This window comes from Stegodyphus dumicola, chromosome 4 (assembly GCF_044657685.1).
Source record: "Stegodyphus dumicola isolate Sdum_Otavi_A_Nest chromosome 4, ASM4465768v1".
In the NCBI taxonomy this organism is placed as follows: domain Eukaryota; kingdom Metazoa; phylum Arthropoda; class Arachnida; order Araneae; family Eresidae; genus Stegodyphus; species Stegodyphus dumicola.
In genome coordinates this window covers 44130965-44158739 of record NC_140771.1, presented here as the reverse complement: position 1 = coordinate 44158739, position 27775 = coordinate 44130965, and the positions used below count along the sequence as shown (strand labels likewise).

General features: G+C 32.2%; 1 protein-coding gene across 1 annotated transcript in view; it reads right to left on the bottom strand.

Annotated features, from left to right (window-relative positions):
• Nucleotides 1–27110, bottom strand: part of mRpL47 (mitochondrial ribosomal protein L47) — a 51778-nt gene extending 24668 nt beyond the window's left edge. Inside the window, exons 1-2 of the mRNA XM_035376544.2 lie at nucleotides 26930–27110; nucleotides 10190–10344 (exon numbers count right to left, since the gene is read on the bottom strand). Coding sequence (XP_035232435.2) covers nucleotides 10190–10344; nucleotides 26930–27021 — 247 coding nt within the window. The 5' untranslated portion in view covers nucleotides 27022–27110. The remainder of the gene's footprint in view (nucleotides 1–10189; nucleotides 10345–26929) is intronic.
• Nucleotides 27111–27775: the final 665 nt, after the last annotated feature.

Sequence of the window (27775 nt, the reverse complement as noted above, 5' to 3'; positions counted from 1 at the left end):
GATGTAGTTCAAGCATAATTACAATTTTGAACACATCAGCAAAATGATATTATATTACATGCAGACCTAGTTGTAAGAGATATAAAAAATATTAAACTAAAACATACAATTACATATAAAAATAAGTTTAAATCTATAAAAAATGAATTCATATAAACTAATACAGCAATACTTCAGTTCACAAACTTGATCTATTCATTATGATAGTTTGTATTCGTTCGATTCATTATGATAGTTCGTAAATTAAGAAGTTTTTCTTTAAGAATTAATGTAAAATGGATTAATCGACTCCAAGACTCCAAATAACTTACAAAAAAGTACTTTGCACACAAGTTCATAATAAAAAACCAATGGTATTCATAAAAATCAAACTCATATGCAATATGAACGGAAAAAAACAATGATATTCATAAAATTAAACTCATATGTAATATAAACAAACGCAAAACTTGAAACCTAAAATAAGTTTTGTTCTGTCTATACAAAGGAGGGTTGGTGGTTAAGTTAAAAATAAATAAATAAATAATTAAAAATAAGGAAGGAAGGAAATGAGCAAAATGTTATTTGAAAGGGAAACACAAATTTCCATGAAAATACCAGATAACAATTTCTCCACTTCAGTTGTCTCCCTTGAAAAGCCAAAATGAGCTTCAAATTGGGCTAAATTAACCATTTTCCACTTCTTAATTTTAATATATTTTTTGTATTTTACCTTGATCAATTGATTAGTATTTTACTGTGTTTTATAATTTACTTTATATTTAGCATATAGACTATTATTTTACCTCATTCAATTGATTTGTTTTTTTTACTGTGTTAAAATTTCCTAATTTGTTTAGCATACAGCTTTTTTATTAATTTAACTTGAAAATATTCAAATATTTTTCCTCCTCTTTCACACTTTTCATAGCAACTAAATATGCTTATATTGGAGTTTTCTCGGAGACACAGTTTTTGGTAACTTTTCGGCGAGCTTACTAAAATTTATCTTCTAATTTTCTTAATTTTGCAGCACAATGCGCAAAATTTTTACCTAAATTGGTCTTTTTCCGTTTGTTCTTACAACCTTACTTATAATATATATAGATATATATATATATATTAATTACAGTAAGAAATGATGGACAGGGTCACGTCACGATGGGTGTTGCATGGAAGTTAGAGAGCTCTTTAATTTACTTTTATTTTGTATTTATAAGTTCATTTGAATTGTGACTTTGTGTGTTTAGTATAATTTAAATGATATTCCATCTACTGTGACTTTATATTTGTGATTTTGAGTGAAAGTGGAAAAATAATGAATGTTTTTGTATTGCCTGGTGCTAAGCCAATTAGGCTTAGAGTGTGTTTTGCATCATTTCCGAGCTTGTACGATTTTGATGTATCATGATTCCAAGTTTCCATTGGGAAAAGAAGCCCTGCTGCTGAGTGCATCATTTACTGTAGTCTTTGTACCCACTGGGTGATTTGTGGATTTCATGCATTTGAACTTCTTTCAGTGTTATTTTCAAGACATAATCACAAGATCATGTGCTCCCCCTCACCAGGGTTCGTACGCATTTCTGCACACGGAAATTAAGTACTTTTAAGGACTTTTAAGGGCCATTAATGAAAAAAATTAAGGACCTATGAGCAAATAGGAACTGAATAAATTCAATTAAAAATATTATCTATGTCTGAATTTCACTTTTGTAACACTATCCTAAAAATAAAATAGATCCCTAAGTAGTATGCATTATTATTAAACATGAATTGATGAACATAATTATTAATAAGTTTGAGAATAAAATAAACTTTATGCAATTTATCAAGCAGCATTAAATATTTTACACTTATAATAGTTGGTCATATTTTAAAGAATATGACCAACATTTATATTTTACTAACAGTTAGCTTTATGTTGATTTTTTTATGTCTCATTTTGTCATGTAAAATGAGAAGTTCATAATCAGCATGATTCATAACAAGACTGAATGTTGTCACTGCTGCTGCTTGTCTAGAGAGACCTGCTGATTAGAACAAACCTGAATAGCCTGATGTAGGCACGGTTGGCAAGTGTTGAAAGTTAGGCTCTGTTTGATGCAGTTAGTGTCGTAGCTTCGCGTACAGTTCGAGGGGTTGTAACCCAGTTAATATACTTTAAGGTTCCAATAAGGCATTAAAGCACCAGAGGTGATAAGTTTTTTGTATTATTTTAAGTCTCAGTAGATGCAAAGAATAAGTTTTTCTCGAATTTTTACATTTTTGTATTTTATCTTGTGACCACAGTGAGTATTAATGAATGGCAATAACATACAGAGATGATTTTTAAGGGTAAGTAGTTAGTTATAAATAATTAAATTAGGTAGTTTGATAACCTTAGTCATTATGTATTTACATGGCCACTATTAAATTTTATTTTTTAACAATATTTGTTAAAAAGCCCTATTAAAATCAAAATCTAATAAAATTTCACAGTTTAAAATACATGTAATTTATGACATTGATTCTTAAACGCTATTAGGATAATTACACACTAAAAGCTACAAAACACTTATGTTTTGTAACAACAACACTCAACAAAATATTTATCCGTCATTTCAATTGGAAGCCTTCCCAAACATTTTGGCTAGTTTATATCAATTTCCTTCACTTTAAGCATCTTTTCTAACAATTAGAGATTTGTCTCAATATACAAAAAAATGCTCTCGCTAGTTTCTGTGTGCTTTATCACCTAACTTGTCAACCTCACCACAATGTACCTATGAGGGTTTACTTGATCTGGTAAAAGTTATATAGTCCAAAACTTTCGACAGACGTGAAGGATATTATTGCTATGTCTGAAAATAACTACAATATCAGACAAAGGCTTAAATAAGCCTCTTATTTAAAAAGAACTGTCTCTACTATAGCTCAAAGGAAAAGAAAAATATCTAAAAGCGATGAAGAAAAGATCTTGGACAGATGAAGAAAGAAAATGGAGCAACTAGAGATGCCTCTGAAGAAGTTAAATTATTGGAATTAAACACGAAAGATAAGATGCACGGAAGATCTCATGAATTTAGTAAACACTGACTCAAAAGAAGTTGCCCGACTTCAATATATTGATAAGAAACTCTCTAAAATCATCCAAGAAGTTAAGGAAGGTACATGCAAGAACGTGATTTATACTCTGACAGGAACAGACCTTTTAGTTAAAAAAAAAAAACAGGTTTTGAAAGACAGCTTGTAGTTATTACCTAAAAAACTCAAGTTGTCAATTATAAAGAAGCACCATGAAGGAATTTCTAATCGTTTGGGTGTTGAAAAGACCATAGATAATTGGGCGAGGTGTTACAAGGAAAGAAATTGAAGATTTTGTAAAAACCTGTGATGCCACTGGGAAATGACAAAAAGAAAGCTCCAATGACTTTAGTACCAGTCATTTCTGAAATGTTCTCTAAAATAAATGCTGAAGCTTTTGGTCCACTAACTTACCTCAAGGACTGGGGAAAAAAAATATTATTATAGCTTTGTGTATGTTGTCCAAATATTCAGATGCTGTTGCAGTGACAAACATTTCTTTGCCTTTTCTTAAATGAATGAGAAAGCTGAGCTCATAAACTTTCAAATTTTATAGAACTTTTCCCTACGGAAAAAGTCTCTCCATTGGGGAAGAGGTTGTAACAGCTTTAAATATTGTTGTTAAACTCTTGTACAATTTAAATAGATAAAGAGTAATATATATATTAATGGCAATGTTTGAAATGCAGGCTTGAGAACTGCATGCGGTTCTCATATGAAGAAAGTATTTATTAAAAAAAAATTAGAATACATTTTCTGTTCTTGCTTGCTTGTCGCCTTTTTTCCCCGAGTGTATCTTCATCTTGTGAAATTAAAGTGTTAAATAAAGTTATTGCTGTGTTTCATCAATGGAGTTTGCTTCAATTGTGAAACAAGTATTACAGTTTCTAGAGAAAAATGCTATAGGTCCTTATGTTTGTTGAGACAACTGCATAAGAGTGCCGTCTATTGCGACGTCTGAAGCAACTAACCAGATGCTTAACTGGGCTCCAAGAATAGGGTGTCTCAAAACAGTAGACAGCAATGGCAGTTTTGGCAGCAATAAAAGCTTTCCAGTATTTTCATTCGAATTTAATTATGAGGATGAATTCTGAATACGAGAACGAAATTTCTTTTTATTGATATGTCCTAACAATTTTATTAAAGGAGAAAGAATGTGTGCTGCTTTAGATATGAAACATCTGTAAAAGTTAAACACTCCTAAAAATCAGCATAGCTGTGTGAGGATGGTAAGTTAAGAGAAATTTAAAATACATTTGACTTTGTCAGGAAGAGATTCAATTCCGTTTTCACTAAGGTGAAAACCTAAGAAATCAATAGATGTTTGACCAAAGACATATATTTTAAAACATTTAGGCAAAGTCCATATTCCTAAAGTTTTGAAAATAAAGCTTTCAAATGCCTGCAGTGTTCCTCAGAATCTTTAGAGGCTATGAGCAAGTCATCAATGACAGCATAAACACCTTCTAAATCTTAAGTGACTTCGTTAATGAGATATTAAAAAATTGCGGATCCATTGCATAAATCGAATTGCATACAGGTACTTACGAGTACCTGTATGCAATTCGATTACCTGTATGCAATACGAATAAACCAAATGGTGTACATATGCTGGTTTTGTGAACATCAGCAGGGTTGACTGGTATTTAGTGGTATGCCTTGATTAAGTCAACATGACTAAAAATTTTAGTACCATGCCATGAGGCAGTAAAATCAGCCAAGCATGGAATAGGGTATTTATCTTTTATTGCTTGTGTGTTCAACACACAATAATCTCTGAAGCCCCGTTCACAAGAGCAGATTTGACCGGTAGCGAAAACCGGTTCTTCCAACGTGTCCCGTTCACATGGGACAAGCATTAACTGCCTCGCCGAATTAGAGGTAGAACTTGGTTGAATGTTCCTTACCTCTCAGGAGCAGGGCAAATGGGGAGATTTCCCATACCATACTGCGCGATTCACTTAATTTTAGTTACTGCTCGCTGGACTGTCAGCGAAATAATAGCGCTGATAAATGTCTGGCGATGTGATAGCATCCCCCAAAAATTAGATAGAACTGTACAAGATACGGAAATTATAGACAAATACAGACAAGGCTATCGTTCAAATTAAAGCTAATAAGTTAAGACAAGTGCATATAGGCTTCAACGCGAAAAGGGACTCAGTATCTTTTGAATGATTTTTTTAAAAAAAATTTAAGCATTTTCATCTACTTTTTATGAATATTATTAAATAGTTTTGTGAGACAAAATAATTTTAAGCTGAAAAAGCATTTTTGCTAGTATTTTTTTAATTTAAATTTTTGAAGAAAAATTTTACAATTAAAATGTCTTTCTTCTCCTACAATTTTCAATGTCTCCCAGTTTTTTATTCTATTTATTAGAGTGTTCTTAATAACTTCCAAGGAATGATTTTGCAATTAATGAATCAGTTTCTGAGGGGGGAAAATACGCTTTTATCTAAAATCTTTAAAACAAATATGATCTCAGTCACATTTTCATTTCAAATAATTTTTTCCTTTCAGTATTTTGCAAAACCCATCCTTGTTTCTATAAAGTATATAATTTTATATAAGCAGTAAAAATAATAAAAAATTTAGTCCATACCTGTATATGTTTTAGGACTTTAAGTAAAAGGATTTACTGAAAAAAGTGCAAAAGGTTTCTCAGTTTGCATTTGCAGTTTAAAGAATACAAACTGTCTAAATAGATATTTAATCATTTCAAATCTTTAAAATTTTATTACTGAATTTCGATACACACATATGTATATAAATCAAACCTAGTGCTATTTATTCAATTGGTAAATATAAACATAAATTACAACCTTTTTTTAAAACCTTATGTGGCCAGAAAAATTGCAAAAACTCATAAAACGCAAGCAGAATTCTTATTTACCTGTTTTTGTTTTGTAAAACACGTTCAAAACAACTTTAATACATTAATTAATTATAATATTGTTGCGTGCGTACGGGTTTGTAATAGATTGATAATAATTCGTAAATGATTGTCATTTCACTCAAATCCGACGATAGCTTAATTAAATTTATTTTATCATCATAAACACTTCAAAGTTCTGGAATTTTCCACAGAAATACTCGTACAAGTGTTTAGAATATCACTAAGTATAATCAGTAGTTATGCTTCAATCTAATAAGAACGTAAGAAATATCTCCAATCTCACGCTGAACTAACAACTGGTAATAATAACAACTTATATAGCATAAATAATGTCATAAAAATAATGTGGTATAATGAGATTATTACTTTGAAACCGATGTTTCGAATTGAAGCCCAAGAAGAACCAATATTTCCCATTCTGCTTTATTGCATATCTTTCAAAAAAGTAAAAAAAAAAATCATCCGATTAATTTCCTTTATCATTTTTTTTAATGCGAAAGCTTGTTTTATAAGCTGTGAAAATGTCGGAAGTTTGTAACCGATATATTTTTAGATATGAAATTTTAAAATTAATGGGCGTCAAAAAGTCTAAAAATATGAACGATTTTCAAAAATTCTCCCAAAATATTTTTTTTAAAATTACGCTAAAAATTTCATTTAATTTTTTTTTCTTCCACAGTGTGTTATGGTGCAAACTATAATACTCTGAGATTCTCAGTTTATTAGTTAATATTTGCAAAAGTCGTTTCAACTTTAAATTTGAAAAAAATCTAATCCTCTAAAAATCAAAAGCGTGACACCACATTCACAAGCAGTGTATGTACAAAGTTTGAGTTATATATTTTATCGGGAAGCAGTTTAAAAATCCATTACCATCTTTTAACCATAGCGACAAGCACCAAGAGTGAACTAAATAACAGCTTATAAAATAATAATAATAATTAAAAAGCATATATTTTTCAGGAACCATTACGAAAGTTCAGGTACCAGTTGCGAAAGTACAGATTACAAAATTAATAACAGTAAACCACGTTAAAAATGTGCAAACAGTATTAGAAATCTGCCAATTCGGAGACGTGATTGTTCACAGAGGCTTTAGGTGTAAAGGGGAAGGAAGACGGTGGTCTTCTGAACGGGTCCTAAAGACGAAACTCTTTCATGTCTCCTTTTTCTCCCCTTGCTAACGGCAGCTGTGCGAAGGAGCGTTGCATGTGAACGGGGCTTTACAGATCTCCATGCTAAAGTTCCCTTTTTTTGGAACCATGTGAAGTGGGGATGCATAATTGCTTCTTGATGGTCTTAAATGCCCCAGACACTGCCAAACAGACTGAACTGCAGAAGGAAAATGCTGAAGGAATAATTCTAATATTAAGTTATGGGGATCATTTACGGATTCCACTCGTTGTTTTGTATTCCTAAGCAAATCTGACGGTTTTCAAGAGCCTAGTTCCTCTCCAGCTAATACCTGGTGAATTTCTTGCTGTGAAGATTCTCCCGATCAGTTTATTAACTCAGTTTTTAAGTTTGTAGAAGGATCAGTAGGGTCTGGTTTCACAAGTAAATTCCGAACTAATGACGCAATATCTGGAGGAAGACGAGCAACTACATAATTATACTTAGTAATTGATTTTGTAATAGGTTTGTGGGTGGCAACAGCAAATGTACGTTCACACATAATAAACCATAAGGATGGGTCTGATCAGTTATAAACCGGAATTTGGACAGCATGTACATCAGACATTGTGCAAGGTTTAAGCCCAAATAAAAGTAAAAATTCTGCTAAAAAAATAAAATACGAATGATAAATAAAAAACAAAATTATAAAATGATCTATAATTATTACTCATCTGTGGTAAGGAGGTTAAAAATCGATTTAATCCATAGATTCTGGTATGGCGGTCTTGAGATAGTTAGCCCTCAAAACTGAAAGTACTTGCAAACTTTTCACATGGCCTGATTTAGCAAAGTCAAGATGTCACCAATGTGGTAATCGTTTGTTTATCCTATGGGATTCTAGTTGCCCATGTCACTTAAATATTCTCACTATATTCATCAAGAACTTTCAGCAGTAAAAATTGATCTTCATTTCAAGATTTCAAATGAGCTTACTACTCCTCAAACAGCCGGCCTCTGTACTCCCTCTGCACTACTACAAAAAACTTAAAGTTGCCGTATTTATCGGCTGATACGGAAGGGTGCAAGGAACACTCCATATCGCTGTCATCACAAAGGCATGCTAGAAGAAGGGAGGAAATACCTTATATACTCCCCTTTTTAAAGGGCGACTGGGAATTAGGGAACCCAATCGCCAAATCATGGTGGTGACAAAAATCATTGTCCATCACCTTTTAGTTCGGGTGTCATTTGTAGACTCAATGTGAATTTTTTATGCTAAAAATGTGAAAAATAAGGAATGCCCTCACTTGAACCTGTCAAATATGTGCCAAATGTACTACCGTTACACCATGAAGGCATGTCAGAAGGAGGGAGAAAAGATCTTATAATCTTTTAAATGGCAAATAAAAGTAGAGCACCAGGTATCGATAGAATTACTTTAGAATTACTTGAAGAATTTCACCTGGCAAATAGCATACTTTTCTTACATATCATGAACTCTTGCCTCAAGTTTAGCTATTTTCCTGAGTGACTAAAAGTCACTAGTGCCACTTATCAAAAAATCTGATGTGTACACCACATGACTTCCTTGTACGGAATATTAAATTATACGCATGTTTCTCGCATTTCTTTTAAACTTATTGGATTTAATTAAATCTACTTCGCCGACAGTGCATAAACCACAATTGAATAAATGCATTCTTTAAAATTCACTTTGTTTGCCATAGTGACACTCTTGCGCTAGGTTTACTTAACAGTATTATATTTCATTCATATTATAACTCAGAATGCACAAAATGTATATCATTTAAAGAATTATCTAATCATTGCCACATGTTCTTTTCAAATACTGTAATAAAGCTAGAACGGTGTAAAAAGGAAATTAAGCAAACAAAATAAAAAAGAAACAGTTTTTCACAGACGATTGAGTATTTCTCATTCAATTAATTCAGTTTTCACTTCGCGACAAGACAAAAATACAAAAAAGCTCAAAATATCTGTATTAAAAATTACTAATTATTAAAAATTAAATTACTAATTATTAAAAATTAAGTAAATCTTAAACACTTATTTCCTCGAAAAATATCCAGAAAGGATTAAGCATGATTTAATTTGCAATAATAAATGAAGGCGTTATTTTTGTTGTTGCGAAGCTTAGTCTCTCCAGATTGGCAACAAATCTACAATTCTGCTGTTTCAAATGTAAACAATTTGTCCGCCATGTTATTTAAAACTTAACCGCACTTAAACAGCTTTTAAATTGTTGATAATTGTACAAATATTGCTTCCAGAATTACGAAAGGCATAAAAACCTTAACCGGAAGATAAGAACAACATAATTCAATCATTTTTAAAGCAAAAAATATACAATTTACAAACATATAAGAGTAAAGAAACTGAGATCACTGTGCCGGGTAACAGAGTGGATATATATATAAATATAATATTTATATACGTTCGGTGCGGCCGATTGCAACCAAAATACGAGGTGCACATCTACATGTTATAGCAGTCCTATATACAAAATTTCAAACTTCGTACAAGGAAGTAAAAAGGAAAAAATGAATCAGATCCTAGTGCCTTCTGACCAATTTGCCTTCTTTCCAGGTGGGGCAAAGTTTTAGATAAACTACTAGCACAGAGTCACATTACAAAGGCACACATTAAGGATCTACTTTAGGTCAAATTTTGTGGAACACGGATAATACTGCATTAAAGTTAGGGAATGATGTCACTTTTCAAGGATATGCTGATTTCATCATCACTGTTGGCGGCAGTAATCAAACAGGCTTTGAGAGAAAAAAGAAGAAAGCATTAGAAAATACAGGAAAATGGAGATAAATATAAATTTTTAGAGTTCATTGCTGCTGGCCTAATTGTTTGTATCTCAAGACATCATCTGCCATGTGAGACATTTTTCATTCAGAAAATTTGCTGGTGAATTGAATTTGTTTCAGGTCTGAAGTTCCACTGTATTCTAATGTAATGAATGAACTCTAAAAATTCAATATGGTGAAATAATTCTTAAATATTTCAAAGTAATAATATGTGTTTCAATATCATTTTTAATACAAACATGAAATATTTTATACGCCAACTTTTATTTGAATATCAAAATATTTCATAATATACCTGTTCTGACTTCTTGTTCACCCCAATTTTTAGGGTCATCAAAAAACTCCATTAAATCCGATCTTGGATAACTGACATGAAAATTTCTTATATTTGTCAAGCAATTTGCTTTATGCCTGTTATGGCTGAAAGTAGTTGCATATCCTTTCTGCAAACTATAAAGAATCCAAAAAATTATGTCATTTTAATACACATAAAAAGGTTGAACAGAAAATATAATCCTCACTTCTAAAATGAAGAGTAAAAAAGAAAATGAACTGTCATTGAATAAAGTTAATTCTTCATTACAGAAGAACCATGTTAAAATATACAGTCAAAAGTCGTTAATTCGGACACCCATAATCCGGAATGATCTATAATCCGGACCGCAAAGCTAAAATCTTTCTGCGCATGCGCCGCATTGAAGCATGCGCATAGGCGTTTTACTCGTGCGCGCAAGACATTTACCACTGCGCATATGCGTCTGCGCAAGTGCAGAATACGTTTTCGCGTGCGCGTTTAATATATAACGGACGGTATAAGCTAAAATTATCTAATTATCTATTTCAATTAATGTTGATGATTGCGTTGTTCTTTAATCTTCGAATTGGATCCGGCTTATTATTTTTTGCAGACTGTAAGAGCAATTTTCTAAAAGTAAGCTTGAACTTTCGATTATGTCAAATAGAATTTCCGATGCTGGAGCTCCCAAAGGATCTAGAAAACGAAAGTATGTTTCGATGTCCATCAAACAAAAAATGAATTGCTACAAAAAATGGATAAAGGCATATTCTTTGTTTATCTAACCGTTCCGAAATCTGTTTATCAATTTCACGCTGCTCTGCGCGGGGGGGGGGGACGTCGCGGCGCGCAATGAACTGGAAGTTTTTTTTTCAACACTATCGTTATCTTCAGGGCAGATGTTTTTATTTTATTCGGCTTATAATTCCTTACTAAATGTAGTATTTAATTTCGGTGTACTCCGTCTTTGATATGATTTAAATCAAATTCGTCGTCATTATAAATATCACGAATACAAATCAAATAGTTTTCTGGTTGCAATTTTCTAATTTCGGCTACGCGTAAGGTATGCTTTACGCATCCGCGCGTTGAAAGAAATGTTTAATAAAGTAAACAAATAAATATTAGGCTTCTTTTTTGGTAAATTTTGATACCCTTTAGATCATAATTTCTCATTATTTTATAAATTACGGTTTCATATTTTTAATTTTATAATTTCTGCATGCCATCTTACCAGATTTAAACTGATGATCTATAATCCGGAAAAATCGATAATCCGGAATCGCCGAAGTCCCGACGAGTCCGGATTAAAGACTTTTGACTGTATTTTATAAGTACCATAGAATAACTTTTTATGAATAAAGAGTTAATAAGAGGGAAGCTCATTAAAGAATAAGTTAGCAAACACTGTACCAGCTATTTAGATTATTAAAAGAGACAAATTATATATTTTTGCAATGATCTGCAATAAATTCATTAAGAAAGTTTATGCTTTCAGTTGTGGCAGAACTAAGAGTAATTGGAGGCAGTAATTTTAGGCAGTTTATATAAGACTTCGGCACAATTTAATTTGCACTACTATATAAAGGACAATAAAAAAGTAATAAATATCTAAAGAAGATATTAAAAAATTACAATATAAAGAAGTACTAAACACATAAAAAAATAAGAAATTATTACAATAACCAATTTAATGGATTGAAAAACTATTCAAATAAATAAACTGAACATTATATGATATTTTGATCAAATCACCAGCTATTAATCAGTTCACCACTTATGTTAAAAACAGGAGGTGTCTGCAAAACTATTATTACAGTATAGAATATAAAATAATGTTACGTAGATAAGATTTATCTTTATATTTCTCTCACCATAATTGGCACCATATAGAGTTTTCACTTTATTATAATAGATTTATGCTTATTTTATACAGAAGGTGGTGCTTAATGTGATACAGTTAATGCTATCATTTGATACTGTTATCAAATTACCGAAGTTGTACTGACTTGTATATATGAAAGCATGAAAAATACAGTGCTTATAATGATCAAAATATTATAAATTTAAATTTTATACAGCAGAATTGCCAAATGAAGTCAAGATAAATAAACAATTTGATAAATGACACAGCAATGTTGCCAAATGCCAGAAACATGTCACAAAGTATGCGATTAAACTGCCAAACAACTAGGTTTTCATTTATGTCAACCATGTACAGGACCCCATTTTCCAAGTTTTACAAAGATCAGGTGGAGGAACCCTTTTAAAACAAAGCTAAATTCTAGACAACCTAGCTTTTTCAACCAAGAAATCTTTTCACTCTTTTTAAGCTTCAGATATTTATGAATGTTCCTTTCATGAAAATTTTCATTTTTTTAATTCTTCAGTCAAAATTAATTCTAAAGGGTTCATTTTAAGGAAATTTCAGACATCTCAATTTAATTGAACAATTTATGATTAATTTACTACAACTTTAGTCTTTAATATAGGATAAATGTTAATCCCACTATTAGATTCTTTATGATTACAAATTACCCTTGATTTTATCAATAAATTCAAAATCAAACCATAACAGAATATATCTAAAATAACTGGAAAAGTGCAAATATACATATAATAAAATGTCAGGTATATGCTACTTATGATTTTTACTGAATTTTTCTGAAACAACTATCATATATTTCCATGTACAAGCTCAGAATTTTTAACAAATCTTTTACTACCGATGTTTTTGAGCCAGCTTATATGATATACAAGTTTAAAATTACTCAAGATTGATTTGAAAAGAAAAATGTATAACTGAAAAAAAAAATATTAAATTAACGGCAAATAATTTTATTTTATTTACTCCTTATGTACATCAATTAAATTTCTCAATATCTGTATCCAGTGGAAATTTTCTAACAATCCTTAGAAATCTCTGCTATATTTACATCCTGGTTGGATGGCAAAATATTCTGTTTCATTATTAATATCACATCCCATTCTGTTTCTCGCACTGCTGACATGATATTTTTTGAATGATCAGACCATCATTTCCAGCCTAATTTTTGAAAAGACAAAGACTATGCATTTACCTTCAGCAGGTCTGATAGATTTAGCCATGTTAGACAACCAATCATTTGAATTTTTCACAATATATTGCTAGATTGGTAGGATGATTTTAAATTCAGATTATACATGGATTTTCAATTCTGGCTTGACCGTTTTCGCAAAATCTTACTATTTAATTTATACACAGATCAGATGATATTCAGAAATATATGGTATTTTAGGGAAAGAAAAAACATACATTTGGTGACTTTCTAAATTATATCAATAATTAGAGTGCAAATGATTTTTACACTTGCATCCCTTTTAAAAAATGTAGTTAAGAAATGTTTATACTTTTACTGTGATTAACAAAAAACACCGACATACATAGCTGTCACACTCTATCAAATAAATTATAGTTTTCCCTCCTGCTAAGCCTCACGTAAGACACTTAGAAATTCTAAAGCCATGCTTTCTGATTCTAACTGTTTGGATTAACTGAGACCACAAGTTATCCAAATAATTTAAAAAATCCAAATAATTGACCTCCCCTTCTTTTTTTTATGTCTATATATATGTCTGTGCATGGATGTGCATATTAAATACACAGAGTGACACTTAAAAAAAAAAAAAAAAAAACTGACATGGTCACCATGACTTTCTTGTACAGCCTATTAAATTATATACATTCTTTGCTACACTTCATTTAAACTTATTTCCTCAAATTATTTTAATTTTAATTACCAATCTGTCAAGGCAAGTTGAAAGATGATATCAAAAATTGCAAAATTTGAAATTAAAATATCCCAGTTGTCATAGAGGAGTCAAACATTTTCTAACTTTATTTTTTTCATAAACAAGTATAAAACTTTCCCAAATATATGTATAAAAAACTGGAAGACCACATTAAGTTAGATTTCGTTATTTGTTGAAAATTAAATTGATTTTTTTAATTTTACATTGCCAAAACAGGAAAAATTTCACCATTTAAAACACTTGTGTAATTGGAAGTATATAACTATATAAGTATGGCTAACAATTTCAAAAATAAAGATCAGGTAAAGACTTTTAAGCCAAATAAGGGGGTGGGTATATATATATGTATGTATGTGTTTGGTTCTGCCGATTGCAATAAAGAAAAAGAAAAATGAACAACTAAATATTATTGCAGTCCCATACTCAAAATTTCAATGTTCTATGTCTAATCGTTTTTGAGTTAAGTGAGATACATGCATAACATTTATACATATGTACATACAGATAGTAAAGGTATTTAAAGAAATTTTAAATCCACTTTGAAAAAAACAGTCCTTTATTCTGTCCATATGCACAGACATCATACAAGAAAATTGCTCGAATGGATACAGGAATGGTCAAAATGGATATTTTTGTTGATTTTTTTAAAATTTTATTTCTAATGGCGGATTACAAAGACAAATACAGACAGAACAAACAAAAATGAAAGAGAATAGCAAAACTAAAAAACAATCCACAGGGTGCAATGCAGAGCCATCTCCTAGCAGTGCACTTCTGGTAATGTAGAAATACCTCTAAGTGATCTACAAACTCAGCATGTATTACCTGCAGAGTTCTTCTGTATGAGTTCTCTAGTGGAGTAGTACAGGTGGTTTTTCACAGGCCAAGAGAACTGAGCTTAAGGAGAATTTGAATTGTTATGATATATTTCTGTTCAAATATGATAGTCAAAATTTTTCACGATTACAATACTTCCTTTATGTTAGAAATTCCTTTACAAGGAAATTAAAATAGTCTTAACTGATTTATATATACTCATCCATTTTTGCAACAACAGTCACTTGCTAATAGTACAGTCAAGAGTCGTTAATCCGGACTCGTCCGGACTTCAGCGATTCCGGATTATTGATTTTTCCGGATTATAGATCATTAGTTTAAATTTGGTAAGATGGCATGCAGAAATTATAAAATTAAAAATATGAAACCGTAATTTATGAAATAAAGAACAATTATGATCTAAAGGGTATCAAAATTTACAAAAAAAAAAAAAAAAAAAAAAAAGCTTAATATTTATTTGTTTACTTTATTAAACATTTCTTTCAATGTAAGTTGTTTAAGTTGCTTCGTTTTATGTGATAACACTTTCTCTTTAATTCTATAAACAGACATAATTTCTTCTTCAGTTACAAAGTTCCGCTGTTGAAGTCCTATAATTGCTGTGTAGAGAATACCGACTAATTTGTCAATCGAAATTTTTTCATTTTCAATAACCTCTGTCACTTTCTTCACTATCGGAAGCAAATTATAATGACGAGGAATTTGATTTAAATCATATCAAAGACGGAGTACATCGAGATGAAATACTACATTTAGTAAGGAATAATAAGCCAAATAAAATAAAAACATCTGCCCTGAAGATAAGGATAGTGCTGACAGATCAACTTCCAATTCATTGCGCGTCCCCCCCCCACCGCAGAGCAGCGTGAAATTGATAAACAGATTTCGGAATGGTTAGATAAACAAAGGATTATGCCTTTATCCATTTTTTGCAGCAATTCCACTTTTTGTTTAATGGACTTCGAAACATACTTTCGCTTTGTAGATCCTTTACATATTAGTAAATATATATCGGAAATTCTATTTGACATAATCGAAAGTTCAAGCTTACTTTTACAAGGAATAACGCAATCTGCAACATTAACTGAATTAGATAATTTTAGCTTAGCCTATACCGTCCGTTATACATTAAACGCGCATGCGTAAACGTATTATGTGCATGCACACACGCATATTCGCAGCTGTAAAAGCCGTCAATGCGACGCATGCGCAGAAAGTTCGTAGCTTTGAGGTCCGGATTATAGATCATTCCAGATTATGGGTGTCTGAATTAATGACTTTTGAGTGTACTTTTATTTTTAATATTGGAGGGCTCTTATAAGAAGCATCAACTGTATTTAGTCTCAAACAAAGTGAGATAATTTTTTCTTTTTTAAATTATTTTACTTAATAGAGACTGTACAGCTGAAAAAGACTAAAACATTCTTGTGTTTCTTAACAAATTGTACAACGTCTTATTTCAGCAGTAGCGAACCAAGAAATGAATTATTATTTTATTTCACATAAAACAGAATAATGAAATTAATTGTGTACAACTCTAAAAAAATCTCTGCACTAAATTTTTTTTAACCTCTTTTTAGACCTAGCTAAACAGGACATTTAGACCCCTTTTGCTCCGCCTTCTCTCTATTAAAGTGTAGAGAATAAAAACAAAACATATAATCTTTTTTATATTTTTACTGTTCTAAAATTACCGACAGAATTTGTTTCCATAAAACAAAGTGTATAATCTATTTCTGTTTAACTGTAATGAACCTAAGCTGTATGCTGGGCGGTGACCAGACAAAAGCCCACTGGACGAAAGCGCATGCGACAAAAGCCCACAAAAATGATCCCACTGGGATAATTGCTAACGCGACTAATACCCACACCGATGAAAGCGCACATTGGTAAAAGCCCGCACAGATAAAAGCCCACATTGATGAAAACCCACATAGATATAAGCGCACGCTGATAAAAGCCCACACTGACAAAAACCCACAACGAAATATATGCTACGTTAAAATTAATATTTTTTTCCTTTTTTCTTCAACTGCATAAAGCAGATTCATGAATAAAGATAAAATAAAAAATAAATTAAATGAATAACAAATAATTGAACAATAAATTTAAGTAGCGGAACACATTTCATTTTGGGCTCTGGCTGAATTAAAACCCTATATGTATACAGAACAGAGAGTCAATCAAAATAATGTAATTAAAAACATATACATGTAGAATAGAATTTTTAATATCTTGTTTTCTGCATGAAATGTTTCACCAGTTTTTAAGGTTCGCTCCTAAGAATAATCCATTAAGCAAAAGTAAGGTATACTTCAACTTTGATCTCATAGGTTTATTACATAAATAAATGATTTTGAATTCAGCATCAAATTTTAAACATAACTTTTTTTTAATTTGTGTCTTAACTTTAATTTTCAAAAAACATGCACATGATCCGAAGTTTTGTATAACAAAAGTTAGAATAAGAGAAGTGTGACAAATTAAATTATCTGTACATTCAGTCACTATTAAAAACTAATTATGTATAGACTATGGGTCCTCAATCAGGAGGAATACCCCTAAGGGGAATTTCACAGTTTCAGAGAGTAATTTAGTCAACCTTTTCTTTACGTATTAAATATTTAGATTTAGTTTATGAATATAAAAAAAAATTTTTGTTCAAATTTTGGTATTTATCAACATGTTTCATACTTGTTTAATTTATAAAATGCATTACAAATAATCCCTATTTAAACAAACACATAAGTACTTTTCAAGTTTGGGGAAGGAGGTATTGAATGATCGTTTAGCAATGGTGAAAAGGGCACATGAGGGAAAAACTGTTGAGAATCACTGGTCTAGACTGAGCCAACCTGAATTAAATATAGAATTTTATACTTTACGGACCTTTAGTTCTTACTGTTGAGTCATTAGGTTTTTTTTTTTTTTTTTTTTTTTTCAGGAGACATGAAAATAAGCAATCCCTCTCCGAGACTCGAACCTGAATATCTCGAATACTAGCCGAATGTATTAATCATTACACCATGAAGGCATGCTGGAAGGAGGGAGAAATACCTTATATACTCCCCCTTTCAAAGACGACTGGGGATTAGGGGACCCAATCGTCAAATCTTGGTGGGGAATAATCAGCATCCACCACCTTTTTTTTAGTTCATAGGCCATGCTGGAGATGTGAAAAATGGGCAATGCGCTCACCGGGACTCTAACTTCAACCTCTCGAATACGCGCCGAGTCTGATAACCGTTACACCACGAAGGCATGCTGGAAAATAGCTTTATAAACAGTTCTCTTGGATAAAAGGTTTCAACCTTTATCCTTATTCTGTTATTTCTGAACATCATGTTGATTAGTGAGTTTGGTTTGGTGTATGTGAGTACGGCAAAGCCTCGAGGGCTATCTGCCTGAGGAGAGAGATGCCTTCGTGGAAGACTTTCTAAGAGAAACTGGCTTGTATACAAGTTACACATGGGGAAAACCATGAAAATGCCCATGCAGCCAGCCCGTCCGTGGGATTCGAAACTCGAACTGAACTACCAGTGTTCCGCGACTTTACCACTCGGCGGACTCTATTGACTAGTGAGAAGTCACCAGCAATCTTACAGAAGGTCATTGACAATTTGCATGCTCCCATAAACGATTAGGCCTTATAACCTGTTTGTTAGCTCCATTCTTAAAGCTAACATTCAAACATAAAATTAAATAAAATTCCCCTTTTTATTGGGGTTAGTTTCATAAAAAAATTTCTATGGATTTCAAAAGAGAAACAAATTTTGAGCATTTGTTGAGATAAGCAGTATGCATAAGAACTTACATATATTACATTCTAAACGTGTAATTTTTTTTTGTTGTTGTTGTTTGATAGAACGTATATCATCTAAGACTTAATCATTTATTTTCGATTCGCAAAAGTTTCTACACAATGTTCCTTTAAAAATAAATCCGAGAAAAAGTTCAAATATCGGAAAAAATAAATAATTAGTTGAATGAATAAAAATTAATAAAAAATGGAATAAAAGCTGTACATTAAGATAGCATCAGTCATCCAATTCTTAAGCTTTTCATGTAAGCACAAGACTCACCAGCGGCCAAGCAGTAAAAACACTGAACATTGGTAGCTCGTTCCGGGGTTATAATATCGATGGAAAGGCTGACTGCATAGGCACTTTCATGGTTTCCCCCTTGCGTAACATGTATACGAGTGAGTTTCCTTAAAAACGTCCTGCACGACGGCATGCCTTTCCTTGGCTTAGTGCCATTTCGTCCTTTTTCTTTTCATGCCAAGTTCTAAATAGTGTCGTTTGTCCGCTGCCGTCTGCACTTATTCTGTCTTTCCTGTTTCATTCGCCGTTCGAAAAGTCACTTTATGATTAAGAACAGATATATTCAGACGAAATGACCCTTACTACTTTGACCTGACTTAGCCTTTGAGTTATAGTATTTATTAAACATTTCCTTCAGATAACTTTATTCCGAGCAGAATAATGAATTTCAGACATGTTAAAGAGTTGTGTTTTTGAATCTAATTCCATTTTTGTCATATAGTGTCCATTTTTTAAATTTCACATACTTCTAAAGAAATAGAACCACTGTTCCTCTGCTTTGACAGAAAATCAAAATGTAGCAAGTGTATAACTAAGATATACATGCTTTATTAAAAATATAGTGAGCCATCTATAAATTCAAGGTTTTGGTTTTAGATATGGGAATCTTGGAAATGTGATACAGAGGCTGTTTGCACATTTTTTAGAGAATTTTGGTAAGCGGTAATAAAAACTCGTGTGCTGCAAAAGAAGTAATTGCAATTGTACTATGTTTTTAAAAGTCAAAATTATCGTCTGTGGCTTGAAAGTTTTGTTTTTATTCAAAATGGCGAATTTAACAAAGCAGTGGTTCGAAGGCTACATTTATGCGCTTTCCGAAGAGAAATATGGATACTCCGTTATCCAAAAACAATGTGAGAGTCATGGTTTTGTGATATCTAAAGCATCGATAGGTAATATCATCAACAAGAAAGGAAAAAAAATCGTCAAATTGGATCCTCAAGTGGGACGAAAATTCCAAACAAGTATCCAAGGAAAAAACGGACATCTTTGACTATTGCAAAGGTACGTTGTTTAATATTAAAAGAAAATCCCCCTAGTCAAAAGACAGTTGCAAAATCATTAAAATGATGGGTGTCGACTGTAAACAAAATGATAAATGTTGATTTAAATCTTAAGAAAACGAAAAAACGCAATGTGCATCGTCTTCTTCCAAAGCATATCGCTCAACGCAGGAGACGCTGCAGAATTCTATATGAGAAACATTTATACAAAGAAAAATGGAAAACAATTGTCACAATAGATGAAGCATGGGTGTATTTAAATGACTGTAACAAAAAAAGAAGCCATTTATTACCATAAAAGGGGAGAAAAAAATTTAAGTACATGGTTCAAAGAAGCAAAAGAAAGTTTTTCTAAGGGATTTATGATTGTTGCTGGTTTTTCTTATAACGGCAAGTTAAAAATAAAGATAGTGCAAAAAAATGTCAAGATTAACTCCAAATACTATCAGGAACATATTTTATTGCCAATTTTTCTGAATGAAATACCATCGCTTTACCAACAGTGCCATCAATCTATGAGACTCCATCAGGACAAAGCTAGCAGTCACACATCAAAATCCACTGTAAATTTCCTAAAAGAAATGGAACAAAAAACTGGTATCAAGGCCATACCCTTCACTGATATCCCTACTAAATACCTATAGATTTTTGTGCTTTCAGAATTTTAAAAACTGCATTATCCAAACGTTGTCTCAAAACCCTAACAGGACTCTGGAAAGCTACTCGGGAGAAATGGGATAGAATACCTCTTCTGCCACTTCAAAAGGCATTATTATCCTGGAATCCGTTGTCGAAAGATAGTTCAGAATAAGGGACGTCAAATAGAACATTTAAAACACAAGAATTTTATATAATTTAGTTTTGTGAATACAATATACATTGTCTAAATGTGTAAACAGCCTCTGTATTCACTGGCAATGTTTGATAATGTTCACAAAAAATATAGGTCTCCTTAAAAAGGCAACCTCTTAGAAATGTCGTCAATAGATATAATTCACTATAATTATTTTCTAATGGATAATGGAATTAATTTAATCTCATGTCAATTAGAAAATGGCTCTTTACAATAGGGAGATTTACAAGCACTATAACTGTAATTAAGAGCACTGTAATTTTTCTTTCACAACAGCTGCTATATAAGATTAGCTGCTTTCTGTATATTTTTCATGTTATATAACTCATATCCATACGTCTTGAACAAATATACAGCAAATGCAAGACAAATTAAGAAATTACAATTTGAAACATTAATACTAATTTTCTATTACGATATATAATACTATTAATGAATCATGAATTCATATAATATGTATACTTAGAATCTAAAAACAATGAACTTTGAATCTGATGACTCTATAAATATATATTTATGTAGTTACAAAATTTTATTAGATGTTATTATATGCATAGTTCTTTGTAATCTTCACAATCTCTAATAAAATGCTACATATTTATTACTATTGTTTGAGGTGATTGTACTTAAATTTGTAGATATGTTGCCTTCTAAGAGTTGTTCCCCCCCCCAACACACACACACACACACACACACAAAAAAAAAAAAAAAACATAAATAAAATGAAAATAAAAAACACTATTCCAAATTGCTGTTTTTGAAAGATTAAGAGGTTACATTTGGAATTCATTTTCTGACAGGGTGTTCAGCTTTAATTTATTCAGAAATGTAAAAGAAAATATCTCTAGAAAATCGCCAAATTATAATTGTTACATTCAAAAAAGCTTTCAATGAGAAATATGTTTAAAATTTGATAATAATCTCAGTCTAAAGTAAAGAATAAAATATCTCTTAGCCAAGTTATCATTATGCTAAACTGTTTTAATATTCCTAAACTAAAAAGGAACTAAAGGAAAAACTAAAAAGAAAGAAAATAAAATTCAAGTGTTTTTTAATAAAAAAGTTAATAGTTTTTGTAATGAAACATAATTATATTTAATCTCAGCCATATTACCTTGAAAATAGCACGTGAGAAACTCCACAATGATATTTTTCATTTTCACATACACATATCAAAGTTAATAAGTAAATAAATAATAAAATGCAATTTCAGATTTATCATCGAAACGTTATAGCTAATCACTTAATCAGAGTGCAGAAAGTTTGCTTTCAACTTAATAAATTAAACAAAGGTACAACTCTAATATACGCCCTAATTTCACCATATGTGGCGATATGTGTTCTGCGCTGGTTTTTGGCGCGACTGCGTGTTCTATGGCAACCCTGTTGACGTTGAAAAATCTTTCGCTGGAGCTCGTTGGTTCGCCTCTGTGTCTGAGAAGATGGGAGGGAAAGATAAAATGGTAGTTGTTGAAATGAAGTTCGGCAAAAGGAAATATGATTGTGGCTATCCTGTTGAGGGGTAGTGGGTATTTGGAAGTGTGGAAAGAGGGTCTGGGAAATTATTTTTAATGGCAGTGCATGATAGAAGTAGGGATTTGTGAACCATAGTATAAATTTTTTGGATAGTGTGTCTGGCTGTCATGTAAATACGATAGTGATTACGTGGCACCATGTTAAAGGCGGTATGAAATTTATATTTCTGCTATTCGAAAACACATTAATTCATGGTAAGTGCATTTTATTTTATCCTTGTTCTTATTTTGTAGAATGTTATGTTCATTGGTTCTTTAGTATGAATTTCTGTCGTTATTGTTGTTTTTTTAAATTGTTTGAAATTTATTTTAGTTTATTTTGTTGTTTAGTGTCTAGACTGTACAATTCGTAGATGTTTTTTAAAGTTGAAACAGAACGTTGTGTACATGGTATTATTTGAAATTTATTGTTGTTATGTTATTTTATTAAAGCGAGGAGTGCGTAGATCGTAGATTCCTTCCTTGCCTAAATTGTGCAATTCGTAGAATTTTTTTTAAGTTTAAACAGGATGCTGTGTACATGGTATTCTTTGAAATTTATTGTTGTTATGTTAATTTATTAAAGCGAGGTGTGCGTAGTTTGTAGATTCGTTCGTTGCCTACATTGTGCAATTCGTAGATGTTTTTTTAAGTTAAAACATGTCGCTGTGTACATGGATTCTTGTCAAATATTTTTGGTTAGAAACTTTACGTTTTTGCTATCTAAATTTTTTGTTTTTGTTTCGGATTTTTTGCTAAATTGTGTGTTCAAAACGTAGTTTTTGCATGTGCGAAAATCGCGTTTTTGGAGACATTTTAGGCTAAAAGTTCAAAATGTAGACAAAAAATTTAGATAGTAATATGGCAGCGTAAAGTTTCTCGCCAAAAATATTTGACGAGAAATTTGGCGACTTGAGGGCGCATATCAGAGTACTTCCTAAACAAATAAAGTAGTGATAAAATACACTGGTGTGCAAAAATTAAGGACGAGACGGATTTTTCAATATAACTTTGTACAAAAGCTTTCCAAATCAACACATTTAATACCGTAAGATCCCCAATACGTAAGGACATGAATAATGTAAGCAACACTTACTAAAAGAGAAATCAGAGGGATAAAAAGAAGTTTTATTGAAAAAGTAGCATGGAGCGCAATGCGACTGAAGGCCGAAACATCCCTGTGATGCGTGTCCAGCAAGAAACATCCGGTCTTTAATAGGGGATATGATCTCCCCTGACTGCTAGGCAGGTTTCACAGCGTCTGCCCATGCTGAGAATGAGGGTATCAATGAGTTGTTGAGGCATTGCTGCCCATTCGTCCTGCAGCGCCAATCGTAGCTCCGGAATCGTTACTGGTGGTAAGGTACGAGCTGCCAAGCGTCTGCCTAGAAAATCCCACACATGCTCGATGGGATTGAGATCCGGAGATCGTGCCGGCCAATCCATACGTTCAATATCCTCACTCTCTAAGAGCTGTTCGGCAGCTACTGTGCGATGACATGGTGCATTGTTGTCCATGAAAAGGAACTGCGGACCCATAGCGCCTCTAAAATGACGCACATATGGAAGAAGAATCTCGTTACAATAACGGGTCCCTTTGACTGAACCTGCGTCGAAGATGTGAAGGTCTGTACGACTACCAAGCATGATGCCTTCCCAAACGAGAACACCGCCACCTCCATACCTGTCCCTTTCAATGATGTTCGAGGGATGATTGCGGCTTCCCCGCTCTCTCCAGATGAGTATGCGATGAGAATCGCTAATCAGACTGAATCTGCTCTCATCTGTAAAGAGTACTCGTCCCCATTCATTGTCTCTCCAATTCCGGTGTTCCCGGCACCACAGAGAACGCCTTCTCCGATGGGCAGGCGTTAGAGGTACACACCGTACAGGGCGTCGTGCAAACAGACCACCACCTTGCAGTCTTCTGGCCACGGTAAAACGCGATATCGGTCGTCCAGTCGCCTGTGTCGTGCGATTTCTCCCGCTGTCTGCCACCTGTATCTTCTGGCCTGTAAGGCAATATACCGGTCATCTAACTGCTATACGGCGTGCAATCTCTTTGCCAGAAATACTGATCTTACACCGACAACATACTTTATACTACTCAGACACTCTCCCCATTACGTCTACCTGCATATCTGTGCATGTGCTACCGTACATCACCTTACTTAATCTTAATCTCCTGATTGGTCTTTCTGTCCGCTCTGCCTCTTCGTTCAGCTGATATGCTAATTTTTCGACTTCGTCCTTAATTCTTGCACACCAGTGTATACAGACATATATTTGAGACAATAAAATTCAGATCTGAATACTACATTTATTATAATTAAAATTATAAATACACTTTTTAGTATTAAAAAAACCTTAAGCCCCTTTTGATTATGTGCGCTTTTATCCGTATGGGCTTTTATCAGCGTGTGCTTTATATCTATGTGGGCTTTCATTGATGTGGGCTTTTATCAATGTGCGATTTCATCGCTGCGGGTATCTGTCGCGTGGGCAATTATCATAGTAGGCTTTTTTTTGTGGGCTTTTGTCGCGTGCGCTTTCGTCCAGTGGGCTTTTGTCTAGGAACCATGCTGGGCACATTTCATTAAGTCTGTTTTAGAAAAAAAAAAAAAAAAGCCCACACCAATGATATGAATAATCAATGATTCATGAAGTATACAAAGAACATGTGATACAGTTTTTCTGTTAATGTTTAGGAGCTACAAATTTGCCAAAATATTGATCATATGCAAATGAATCTGCGAGATGAATATAAATGGCTTCCTAGAAATTATTTTTGTCATTTATAATCATCTAACAAAAATATCAACATGTTATAAATATTCATAAACATTAAATTACCAGTTCTTAAAAAAATTACAATACTATTATAGCTTTTACAATCAGGCATTAACCCTTTCAAAGCAATACCCACGCCATTCTTTTAAACAGCATAAACTTTGAATAAAAATCTATTGATTTCGATTGCATATAGATCGTTCGTTTTCTTCCGGAGCGGAAAATTTTGAAAAACTGTTTGCTTCTGAAGAACAAAAAACAGTTAATTAAGGATTATGGTAACTTGGTGATTTTTGGGCGAAAATTTGGCGACCAACCTTGCTACAGCAACCTGCTAGTCTTTTTTTTTTTTTTTTTTTGGATGCCATTTTGTTTTCACAAATTTCAACAAAGTATTTTTAATTATTTGAGGATATTATTTTTATGCATTGTTCTAAATGTAAGGAGTAAATAAAGTAATATGGTGTTATTGGAAAATTGTTATTAGCAATGATTTAGTTTAAAGTAATTAGGATTGTAAGCTAATTTTTATTAATTTAATGTATGTGCTTATTTGTATTTTAAGTAGTGTTTTTGAATTTAATTATATTTTAATTAAATGATAGTTATTTTGTGAATTATATGTTTGTAGGAATTTGGTATACGTTTGAGTGGAACTAAACGTGCATGGAAATAATTTAAATATTTGACACTAAGTATTTGTAACCATTTGTAATGTTTGTGGTATGAATTCGTTGGTGACGTTTATAATATAATAGATAATTTAGAGGTAAAAGTTTTTGGATATTTTATTTATTTTACACGTGGAAATGTTCATATTTGGAAAGGGTATATACTTTTTCGCGATCAGGTAATTTCATATATGTTCTTTTTACCGGGTTTAAAGATTCAGAAAATTGTCATGCATTTTCGTGAAATTTTTCTAATTTATGAGAAAAAAGCAGTGTACATGGATATAGTGAAGAGTGTGCGCAATGCCATTTTTGTGCAATTCTGGGATGTTTTTTTAAGTAAAAATAAGTCGACGTGTACATGGTTTATGTGTAAGTGTCATTGTGAAAAACGCGCAAGGAGTTTGCGATTGTACACTTTTTCCCAATTTTGCAGTGAATATTTGTCATGATTAAGCAGTTTTGTTAGATAAAATTTCTAGTATAAGTGTAATTTGGCTAGTAGATTGTTGGAAAAAGTGTTCAGTAAATAAAAAGAAAAGAAACATGGGTTGCTGTAGCAGAGTTGATCGCCAAAAAATCGCCAAGTTACCATAATTCAAAGATCAACCATTGAATTTTATGATTTAGTGTGAAGAACATGCTATTTAATAAATAAAGGTAACACACAAAATGTTTTTAAAAAATGTCCCTTTAGGTGTAATATAAAATCTGAAAGCTTTGAGATTTTTATTCCCCCCCCCACGAGGAACAGAGGTTTATTTGTTAACGCTTCTAAAATAAATGGACTCTTCTTCAAATTCTACAAACATTTGCACTGCAGGCAAGTTACTCTTTTTGCCTGATTTTAGATTTTATATAGAGGTTCCATGTTGACTATTTTAAGATTTTATGACTAAAATTAATGAAATATTCAAAAAATTTAAAAATAAATTCATAAAATTTAGCAAGCTAAAATGTATATATACTTAAATGAGTGATAACTCTAGTTTTAATGTATTTTGCGTGCATGCTATATACTAAACAATAATAAGACCCGGTTTAACAAAGTGTTTCTATAAACATTCACTACAATAATAAATTTAAACACATTTCTAAACACAAGAGATCGCAAATATAAAATATTACGAAAATATCATAAAACGGTATAAATTAATAACATTTCAAAACTTTTACCTATTCCCACTTAACGTTCTATATGAAATCAAAGCCCAGCTAGGATAGATATTTCGACTTATTTTTAAAATAAATGAAAGCTGTAAATGCATCGTTTACACAAAAATGGCAATAAGTTAAATTCTGGACTTCTAACAGAAATACACTTTTCAGCAAACTTATAGTCTTGCAGTTTTCCTATTACATCTTTTTGCTTGCTAGTAAAAATCGCAACCTGTGTAACGCAAGGAAACAGAGATAGACAAAAAAAAAAAAAAAAAAAAAATAATTTTGAAAATTTCTAACTCTCAGGGAACTTGAATATAACAAAATAAGAGTGGGTAAATATGAAAAGTGTTCTTTTTCTTGAATGGAGGAAGATATATTATGTTCACATCAATAATTTATATGAGCACCTTTCTTGTTGCAACTCTCAGGGCTACAACGTGCAGGTGAAAAGGGAATTTCCCGCTTAGTTCGCAGTTAAAGAAAAAATAAGAATAGTAAAAAATAGTCCAATCAGATGCGGCGCTCCTTCTGTTGACCTTCTCTGAGCCGTTATGTAATCGTCTGTCTGCAGCCGTCTCCAACATTCTCCCCCTCTTTGAGTCGACTTCAGGTTGGCTCAAAGACATACAGTACCTGGTCGAAGAGATCCGATTTCTGAGGCACCTTGATCACACGTCCAAATCTTGACACTTTAGCACTTTGCAGGATGTTACTAGAGTCATTTGAAGAATCATTAGAATCTGAATGTTCATCACTAGAAATAGAAGAAATAGGATTAGTAAAAGAGTTATCGTGTATGGGATCAGGGAGTGTGTCCGTTAACTGCACTTCCAATGGAGAGACTCGCTGAATGGGAGG